We start from the raw sequence: 10812 nt of genomic DNA, 5'->3' as shown, positions 1-10812 counted from the left end.
GTGACGCAATGTCTCTGTAGACACTGCCTTACTTCCATTGGTTGCTGGCTGTCTTGTCAATTTCAAGGCAGGAGCCCTGAATTTGACCAGAAACCCAGGTAACCAGAGCCCAGCTGAGTGGCTGGGATCCTGTTCCCAGCTGGGAGCCAGGGCAAGAAGCCCAGGCATCTGGACTCCACTCCAAGAAGCCCCTGGAGCCATCTGCCATCCCCTGCTCCCTGTGAGTAAGGAGGAGCTGGGGATGCACCCCCCCCAGGAGCCTGTTGTGCAGCAGGGCTTCTGGCAGGGAGTTACTGGGCCTCTTAGGTCAGTGGGAGTGCTCCTGGTAAGGAAGTGCACTACTGACTCACGGAGGGTAGTGTGGACATGCATCACCACAGTAATTACTGCAGTGGCTGTAAGTCGACCTAATGTAAGTCGACTTACCTTTCTAATGTAGACATGCCCTTGGAGTCTGCGTCTGGTTCGTAGAACTAGTGCACAACTCTTCTTCCACTGCAAATTTCACTCCGGTGGATGTTGCATTTTCTGCAACAAAAAAATCGGACAGCAAGTACCTGACCAACTCCACTGAATGTGGTTAAAGTCACTATTGAAACCGCCACCACTTTCTTGCCCGGACAACGCTGGCGTCTCTCTTGCTCACACTTCTCCCCATACACACAAGCTCTCCTCTCCTCACAACTTCACTGCTGCGCTTAGAGGGGAATTCTCTCCCACACAGTGTCAGCACCTCATTCACCCCCGAGTCTGCCTCACACATCACACACCGCCCCTCACGCCCGCCGCTGCCCTGCCACAGGCGCCCCGCGGATCCCGCCTCACCGGCCGGGGAAGGAGGCGGTGGCAGCGGCTCCTCCCCCGAGGGGCGGGACCGGGGGGCCTGTCCGGCAGCCGCGCTGAGGAGCCGGGGTCGCTTGGTTGTTGTTCCTGCGTCCAGTCTCGTGCAGGTAGGAGCCGCCTCTCTGCACGCGTGTCTGCATGGCCGCTGCTGCCGCTTTCTGCTTGGCCCGGAGCCTGCGGCCGCGCCCGCTCTGGAGGGCGAGGTGAGCGGCTGCAGGAGCGGGGCGCCAGGGAGGGGAGCTCCCGGGCTGCGAGGAGGGGGGGGTGAGCACTAACACAGCGAGCCTGGGCCTCCCATTGCCCTGCTGCGAGGCGGGACCCGCCGAAAACCCCAGCCTAGTGCCTGGCGGGCTCCTAGTTACGGGTGGAAAGTTTCACGTGCAGGGGCGCCCCTCCGGGGCCTGTGCAGCGTAATGTGGAGCCTCCCTTCCCTCGCCCCCCTCCGGGGCATGGCTGTGGGGTCCCCTGCAGCTTCCTCCTCCAGGGTCCTACCCTTCAGGACACACCACCCACCCCAGTCCCTGAGAACACCCAGATACCCGCAAGGAGAGGGAGGACTAGTGAACAGTAGGGGCCAGGGAGCCCAGCAGGGAGTGGAGAAGGTCCAGGGGTGTATGCACTGGCAACAGGCATCCTTACAGTGAGGCATCAGTAACAGTCACTTCTGCTGGCTCTGGCCACGGTTGGCCTTTGAGGAAAAATTCTAGTGCTGATGTTAATGTATAACAAACTTTTTTCTCCTGTAGGACTGTGTAACTCTTGTTTTTAGCATCTCACTTTTCACCCACATGCTAATAGGCGTTTTCTGCTGCCAGAAAGATTGTTTTTGCTTGGTTCATTCCCTCAATTTGTTTTGCAGGCCGAGTGGTCATTTTTATTATAAAGGAGTCATGATGAATTTTAACCACTTCTTTGTCATTTAAAAGAGACGTTATTTTCTAAGTCAGAAGTCATAGTCTTGCCATCAAGTTGTGGGTTTTTTTGTTAAGTTGACATTGCCAGCTAGTTTATTCCCAGTGTTTAATTAATATAAACAGCTCTGGGGGTCACAAGCTGTCTGACATGTTCTGTGCAGTGATACAATGGCTATTGGTATGAAAACGCGCTAGGTCTTTTTCAAACATTACATACTTAAAGATAAACAGGCAAATAGGACCATTAAGGTTATGGAATTAATTTCATTCTTAAAGTTTAGCATATGTATAAATAGTTGCAGTATTTGGAACTTGAGCCTTTCTTGTTCAGTTAAGATTTAAAACTTTCTTGTAAAGAGTTGGTAACCAAAAAACCTGCAGTATTGTGGTAGCTCCTGAGAACCAGAAAGTGAAACTGACAAATGTTTTCTTCATCAAGGCTGAATGAATTGCCAAATAGTATTAATAGTGAATGAATTTGGTTTCTTAGTAACATCTGGTTTCTTAGTAACATCAACTGATTTTTAAAACAGATTTATATCCCAAAGTGTCCCTTTAAGTTCTAGAAGATTTTCAGATAGTGCTAAATGAGAGTCATAGATTCACTATATTTTAAAGTTGTAAATTTTCAGAGAGAATCTGGTCCTTTATTTCAAAACAGGGGGGAGTTTATTTTAAACCAGTAATTCCACTGCTGAATAATTAAGAGGAGATCTGCAGACCTTTTAGAAAGATAGCACATAATCCTCAATGACATAAGTGCTCCAAGTAGTAACAGGCTGTCAGTGTTTGTTTACATGAGCACTTACTCTGGGGCAAGCTGAGGTGTAAATCTATAGCACTCCAGCTGCTTGACTTTGTGACCTTTATCTTCTTGTTTTAATTGACAATTCACCTCCAGCAGTGCTCTGTCAAGTTCTCCCACATGATGTGTCTATGTAGAGAGCATGGTATGCAAGGACGGAGTGAGCAAGTAAAATGGGTTCTGGGGAGAAATTTGAGGCTTCTGACATTCCAGACAAGATAAACTATTATACTACAGCCAGGAGCACCCGAGAGAAACAATTTGTTGGTAGATATTTTTGTCATCTTCAGACATGTGCATGTGAGAGAATAAATCCATTACTTTGACTGAAAAATACTTCATTTGAAATGTGCCTGTCAAGTTTAGAAAAGATATGAAAGCACTGTAATAGTTATACAATACATAAGCTTGAACCAAAACTTCAGATCCAAATACTTCTGAACATTGAAGTGCTTGAAGTCCAGATTCTAATTTGGTGATTTGAATCATCTCTGAAAGGTACTTTTTAAAAAATAGTTTATTGGTCTGCTATAAAACAGCTGAGTTCAGCTTTGGTGGCTTTTTTTAAAATTTTTTTGCGCGCATATGACCTTAATAGCAAGCCAAAAATGTGGCTGTTTTTTCTGTATCCTTTATCAGCTTTGACTTGACAAGAGGTTTGGGCCTGGTATCCTCCCTTTTGAGGCATTTGATCAACACATGTTGACATATCAAAATAATCCTGACAGTCAAGCTCACAAACCTATTTTTCTGCCTCATTCATTCTTCACTGTTTGCTGGGGACTATCCACTCTGTTGCTCCTTTCAGCTGGGATTGAGTTAGTGGCAGCTGGTGACTTTGACAGGTGAGGCACAAATCACAACTCTCACATTCCAATATACAGGTTCCTCCTTGCAATCCTGGCCTGGGAGGGGAAAGGAGGAGTGCTTTTGTTCTGCCCCAAGGCAGCAGCCTCCCTCTTGCATTTGCAGATGTCCAGTGTCACTGGCCCTGTGGTCCTGCAGGGAGCCCTCTGCAGCTCTGCTCTCACCAGCCAGGAGTGTGGGACTCGTCCCAGTCAATTCCAGGGCAGGAATTGTTCAGCAGTGGGGTGGCCTCCCCCACAGCCAGGGGCTCATCGGGTTCTTTGTAATCTTGGCTGGGAGTCTCTAATCCTTCAACCCAGGATGTCTACAGCTTCCCCTCCAACTTGCATCCTTGTGTCTTAGGCCCCTTGGCGGTGCAGGGAGCCCCCCCTGCATTTCCACTGTATCAGTGCTGGAAGGGAACCATGCATCCATTCTAGCAGAATTGGCCTTAACCTCTGCAACCCTGCCATGGTCTTACCAAGCCTTGGCTAACACAACAGTGCCCTCAAAGTGGCTCCTCAGCGGGGTTAGTTGTCATAGTTACAAGGCAGCTTTGAGGCACTGCTTATACTGTGATTTGAGCCTCATCCACAGCACTGCATTTTTGGCATTACGGAGATGGAGAGAATATGAGTAACTTGACATTTAAATCAAATCACAAGTGCTTCTTATGGATCTATGCTACTTATTTAATATATATAAAACTCCTTAATCTTTATATACACACAAATGCAGCTTTTGGGAATTGGCTTCTGAATTCTTTGATTAAGCTATGCCTCACTTGCTTAAGCTGATGAGCCACCCCTGGACAGAAGTCACCTCTGTCACAGTTCAGGCCAACTGCCCCAGTATTTCCCCTGGGGCTCCAGCAAGGGCACTACTGTCAGGCTCTCAGCTCCCCACGCATTGCATTTCTTTGGTGGGACTTATGTCTCACTTACTTCTGACCAACTATTTCCAGGCTGCACAGTTCTGATATAAGCTTATTAGCATGCATCATCCCAACTCTAACATGGGCTCTGGCAGGAGCAATCCTTCAATACCCTGTCAAGGGATTTTCTTTGTGGTAACAAGTTCAACACAGCTTCATCTCAGAACAAGTACCCAGTTTTATGGACCTCAGTAGGCCAAGTCCTTCCAACCCTTCTCTAAGGACTAGGGTCTTTCATGGACCAGAGGTTTTGTCCATTTGCTGGATCAGGAAGAAGGCCCTGAGCCAGTTTAAAACCAGTCTGTTTATCCAAAAATCATTTGTTGGTTTCTGGACAATCCAGTTTGGACTAGTATCAGAGGGGTAGCCGTGTTAGTCTGGATCTGTAAAAGCAGCAAAGAATCCTGTGGCACCTTATAGACTAGCAGACGTTTTTTGGAGCATGAGCTTTCGTGAGTGACTACCCACTTCGTCAGATGCATGTCTTACAGCTTGGACTAGTACATGTGGACCTTTCCAGGGAGTAGAGTTTCTCTGGGGATATTACAACCTGAGTGAATTTGACTAATCACCCCTGCCTGCTCTTCTCCTATTTACCCTTCTCATGGAAATACATACAATCCCACAATAACACATAGAGGAAAATTAAAAATTAATTGTATTAAAAATGCAAAGATATTAAGCTCAATGGAACAAGGTTTAACTCTATTAAGTAAGGCTTGTCCAGGATATTAGTTTGTCACAACCTCCTCCTATCCACATGTCCTTTGGTCTTCCTCGGCTCTGTCCTTATCACTAATAACCCCAGTTGATACGGGCTAGAAAGTTTGTCTCACCTAACTACAGTTCTTATGACAGACCAATCTTCCATCCCTAATGTGAAGGGACCAGTAAAGAAGAGTGTTGCAGGTTGGGGTCTTGCAGGTTGTTCTTCTTAGGAAGAGAAATTTATGATGGAGTCATCAGTCTTGTTTATTTACAAGGAATATACAAAATCCTGTTTTCCCTGGACACAAGAGGATCCAAAAACAGGTGATAAAGGCTTGAAGCTGTAAGCAAAGAAACTCTTTGCCAACACCACACCATGCCTCTCCAGGCTCTGACAGTCTCTGCCGGTTCCCTTGCTCTCGCTCTCTCACGCACATGCTCCCCTCACCCCCAATACTTAAGGAGCACTCTGCTTGCATAGTTCACATTCCTGAGTGGCCTCAGGTGCCTTTGTTTTGGGTGGTGACATGTGCCTGTCCTTTGAATTGGAGACCACAATTATTTCATAAAGGAGTTGAACTGTTTCTAATGGAAAGCGGCAGTTACGCCCACTAGCTGCAAAATGGTTTTGTTTAACCCACCCACTAATAGTACAGTCATTGAAGATACTAAGGGGTCAGTCCTGCTTCCACTGAAGTCAGCAGGGGCATTGTGATGAAATATGTATTTGATAGACGTTAATTGGAGTTTCGGGGCACTGTAAGATTTAGGTCTATTAATTTCCTTGCTCTTAAGTGCTTGGGTTTTGTAAGTGATGAGATAGGTATGATACACTTGTCACTTAGTAACATTTACTAGTATTTGAAATGAAGTCTTTGTATCTGATATTCCCTAGTTTTTATATTTTTAATTTCTTGTGCACACAAAAAATGACAATTTTAAATAAATGCGTTGGGACTGGTCACTAGATTAGTAAACTGAGTGTATGATGCAGGTCAAGCTAATGATGCCTCATTCAATTTACATCTTACTAACTGCATAGTTCCCTACGTAGCTGAAGTTAGTTACATATGCATATACAGAACCACCTACTTTGATGCTGCATGTTCTTTAAAAACTCTATTTAATTATCAAGACCTGCGTGCTTGGCTTCACAATTAATGCCTAACAAACTAGGCCAGTGCACCCCAGCCAACTCCGTAAGGCCAGATTTTCAAACTTAAGTATCTAAATTTTACTGGGGATAGCGCTCACAAAATTCAAGTTTAGTCAGTGGGAGCTGCAGGTACTCAGCATTTTAGTAAACATCAGTCTGTTTTTATTTAAATGCCTAAATGTGGATATTGGCGCCTAACCTCTTGGATACCAGGTTAAAACGTTGGTCTTAACATTTTGACTTAGGCCTTGGCTACACTTGCAGGTGTGCAGCGCTGGGAGTTACAGCTGTCTTCGTACAGCTGTGTAAGGAAAGCGCTGCAGTGTGGCCACACTGACATCTACCAGCGCTGCAGTGTGGCCACATTTGCAGCTTTTGCAGTGGTGTTGGGAGTGGTGCATTATGGGCAGCTATCCCCCAGAGCACCTCATCCCATTTTGGCACGGTGGGTTGTGGGAAGGGGGCGGAGAGGGTGGGTCATTCTGCTTCCTGTCCCAACGCCCCGTGATGCATCGCTTGAACAGTGGCCTGTTCAGGAAGCTGCAGGCAGAGACTTTTTTCCCAGACCGGAAGATCGCAGTAGAGGATGTTGAAATGCCCATTGTGATCCTTGGAGACCCTGCTTACCCGTTAATGCCTTGGCTCATGAAACTGTATACAGGGAAGCTTGACAGGAGCAAGGAACTGTTCAACTACAGCCTGAGCCGGTGCCGAATGACTGTGGAGTGTGCTTTTGGCCGTTTAAAAGGGCGCTGGTGATCTCTGTATGGGAAGCTAGACTTGGGGGAAAGCAGCATTCCTGCGGTTATATCCGCGTGCTGTACCCTCCATAATATTTGTGAAGGGAAGGGTGAAACATTCAGTCAGGCATGGACTTCTGAGGTTCAATGCCTGGAGGCTGAATTTGCACAGCCAGAGAGCAGGGCTACTAGAGAGGCCCAGCACAGGGCTTCAAGGATTAGGGATGCCTTGAGGGAGGAATTTGAGGCTGAAAACCAACAGTAATGTTTGGTGCCTTGCATGGGAGTGAAGTGCGGTGGTTACAATGTTAGTAGGAATCTGTTTTTCCTAAGCTGATTTGCAGTACCTGTTTCTTTCCTGGGCTAAGGTATCTTTTGACTTTCTGCAATAATAAAGACTGTTTTCAAAGCCAAGAATTCATTTATTGAAAAGAAAATAAGTTTATTGACAGACGCACAACATTTTGGGAACCTAAAAAGGGCAGAGGGGTGTGGTGGGGAACTGTACAATCACAGGTTTGAATATGTCCTGTCTGGAGTGCTGTGCAATGACTGCTGCACTTCAGGATGCCTATACTGCATGGTGATGGGGGTTGAGTGCAGAGGGTAAGGGTCATAGTTCTCAGGGCTGGTTGGTGAACGTACAGGTGTTGGGGGCTGCTGGTGGTGGTAAGAACCTGGATGCTGGGGAAGGTGGGTTTGGAGCTGACATTGGGGCACAAGGGAAAGAGCTTTGGGATGGGGGGCGGGGCGGCACGATAGTGCTCTGCCTGCATGGCTACAAGTGACTGTATAGAGTCCGCTTGGCGCGCCAGGATGCTTATCAGCTGTTTTGTGCTTTTCTTCTTAGCCGCTACGTTTCTCTGGTGGAGCACGCTTTCCCTTTCCCTCCAGTCCTGCAGTTTTTTACACTCTCTGGCAGAGTGATCCATAACTGCTTTCAGCATGTCTTCTTTGCTTTTTCGCGGCTTCTTCCTGAGGTTTTGTAGCCTCTGAGCAGTGGATGATACGGGCAGTCAAGTAGTCAAGGACACTTTTCGAAAGGCAAAAATGGCAACAGTTAACAGAGGCTGCATTGTTTATAATCTCACCCAGACAGTTATTCCCACACAGTGAAGGAGTTTACAGTCTTCACTTTAGCATACTTTTCCCATAACAAACAGAGCGCACATAACCCACAGGAGCCATGAAATGGTGAGTAAGGGGTCTGATTGCTTCAGGGATGTGCAGGGGTTTCTGTGCATTGGGGAAAGCAAACTGCTGCAGGGGGCATCTACACTGAACAGTCTCACAACGTTTTTCACAGGAGTTAATCCTGGAAGATAGCTCGCTGCTGCGGGTCACCTGGGAAGAGCGGGAGGGTCTTCTACAGCAATGCAGATTCCGCCCTGGCCCCTATGCAGCTTGCCTGTGTGCAGCAATTGTCCCCCCACCCCTCGTGGCACAGTGGCGTGGACGCATTAGCCTGACTGGGACAAGGACCACAGTGGCTGTCCCTATAAACTTGTGCAAGCTCATTGCCCATGCTCTGGCTGAAACTTTTGAAGAGATTACTGAGGCCGATTACTGTGACGTGATAGACCACGTCAATGGGCTATTCCACATCTAGGCATGCATGCATGCAGCCTTAACCCTCCCTCCTCTCCTGAAATATTTCCATTCTGAAAATAAAAGCCGCTTACCGGGAACCCACTCCTCTGCTTGTCCTTCACCAAGTACTGGCTGCTGCGACTGGCTGCCTTCCTCCTGGCTGCATGCCTCCTGGGACTCCGGGGTGTCTCCCTCCACCCTAGTACCCTCACTCTCGGTTTCCTCCCCCTATTCCTCCTCCTCCTCTCCCCCCCCCGCTCTGAAGTGGCCATCGTGGTCGTCAGATTGGCAGTGGGGTCACCCCCAAGTATCGCATCCAGCTCCTTGTAAAAATGGCAGGTCGTGGGGGCAGCACCGGAGTGGCAGTTTCCCTCGCGGGCTTTGCAGTAGGCACTCCGCAGCACCTTCACTTTAACCCTGCACTGCACCGCGTCCCGTCATGGCCCCTTTCCAGCATGGCCTTTGAGATCTGCCCATAGGTATCGTAATTCCTACTGCTGGAGCGCAGCTGTGGCTGCACAGCTTCCTCCCCCCAAACACTGATGAGGTCCAGCAACTCGCCATTGCTCCATGCTGGGGCTCGTTTGGCTCATGGAGGCATGGTCACCTGGAAAGATTCTGATTGCACTCCACACCTGGCTGAGCAAACAAGAAGGGGATTTTTAAAATTCCCGGGGCATTTAAAGGGCGGGTCACCTGAGGCCAGAGCAGTAGAGTGCAAACTGATGAGCAGAGTGGCTGAACAGGCATTCTGGGATACCTCCGAATACTCTGGAGGCCAATTACAGCGCTTTTGGTGGCCACACTGGCGGAGCAGCACTGCATCACCAGCGCTGCAATCGTTATTCCCCAGGCAGAGCAGGAGTGCAGCCCGTGCTGTATGTGTCTAGCAAGTGTGGACGGTGAGTAAGTTGCAGCACTGTAAACCCACTACCAGCACTGCAACTCTCCAGTGTAGCCATACCCAAAGTTGTAGTTACCTAGTGTAGTCCTTTTTTTGTTTAGAAGTCTCAAACCAGTTTAAGGGGGTGAGTAAGCATTATAATCCCCATTTTTACAGTTGCCCTAAGTACAGAGATTTAAACTAGTGTGTGTGAATGGCACTAATCAAGCCTCCATTTGAGCTCTGAGTTCAGGCGTCATATTTTGCAACAATTATAGTGTCTACTATTACTGCCTATACCTCAGTCAGAAGGAAATCTGAGTCAGGGGTCTGTCTGTCTTTCTGGAACCGTAATATCACATCTTTCCATCATGATAAAAAAAATTTCATTTTAATAAGTCTCAAGAACTTGTGCCTCTTTTTTTCACCCATCCCCACCCTAACGAAAAACAAGGTCTGGCATAAACCCAACATATCAGGCCATATAAACCCACATCTTATGAGCAGAAGTGTTGAAGAAAACTTGTTCATTAATGTGTTCTTTATTGACTGACTAGCTGAGGGAAGAAAACCTAAAAATTCAGTAAGGTAGATCAGAATATATGTCCTAGAAACAAAGGGTGAAGTGCACCCCTGAGCCCACTCAACTAGGACAGTTTCAAACTAGTGAGCACAAAGTTATGCTTCTGCATTTTCTGCACAAAGACACTACCATGTTGAACCCACCCAGTGATTTTGAAGACGCAGCCTTTAGTAAGAAGATCTTTTATAGTGTTTCAATAGGCTTATTCCTCTTAACTGTCTGGTTCTTTATGTATATTATTTCTCTTCTTGGGATCTTGCTGTTATAGGCTACTGTAGAACTGACACACACATTAGTCGGAGTCGGAGAAAGGAGACAGTTAATGGGAACCTGTTTTGATCTCTTCTATTTTTCTTTTTCTGTGCATGTTTGACAATTGATTTAATCATAGCTAAGAGTGTGCATATGGGGGATTGCCTTCATCCTTAAAGGTGTCTATATGCTCTAATGCTCTGTCAAATGGTAAAAAAAAAAAAATCCAGTTCTGACCATTTATAGCATTGATACTCAGACTGAGACTTGGTAGCCACTGTTGGCTCTTTAATGTGTCTCCTGCAGCTCTTTGCAGCATATATTAAAATACTGTGTGACTTAATTATTAACCAGTCTAAGTTGTAAACCAATCAGAATGCTTTTAATATGTTATTAACCAATTGGAGAATACTTGGTCAGTCATTTTGCTGTGAGAATATATAAATACATTTTAAAAAGTAAATGAAACAATGAATTCATACTACTGTGGCTCTTTTGGGTAATGTTAATTGCTGATTTGGCTCTTGAATCACTGAGGTCTGAGAATCACTGATTTAG

General features: G+C 46.7%; 1 protein-coding gene across 5 annotated transcripts in view; it reads left to right on the top strand.

The window, feature by feature from the left end:
• Positions 1-889: 889 nt before the first annotated feature.
• ECI2 (enoyl-CoA delta isomerase 2) overlaps positions 890-10812 on the top strand; it is a 65604-nt gene continuing 55681 nt past the window's right edge. Inside the window, exon 1 of one of the 5 annotated variants that reach the window (XM_050940164.1) lies at positions 890-950. Coding sequence is in view for 2 of the 5 variants with exons in the window: in XM_050940160.1 (XP_050796117.1) it covers positions 982-1046 (65 nt within the window). In the remaining 3 variants the exon portion in view is untranslated. The other 4 variants (XM_050940160.1, XM_050940159.1, XM_050940161.1 and 1 more) reach the window with 4 other exon arrangements.

Source organism: Gopherus flavomarginatus, chromosome 2 (genome assembly GCF_025201925.1).
Source record: "Gopherus flavomarginatus isolate rGopFla2 chromosome 2, rGopFla2.mat.asm, whole genome shotgun sequence".
Taxonomy (NCBI): Eukaryota; Metazoa; Chordata; order Testudines; family Testudinidae; genus Gopherus; species Gopherus flavomarginatus.
The sequence above is the reverse complement of the archived record's forward strand: the minus strand, read 5'-3'. Positions and strand labels throughout refer to the sequence as shown.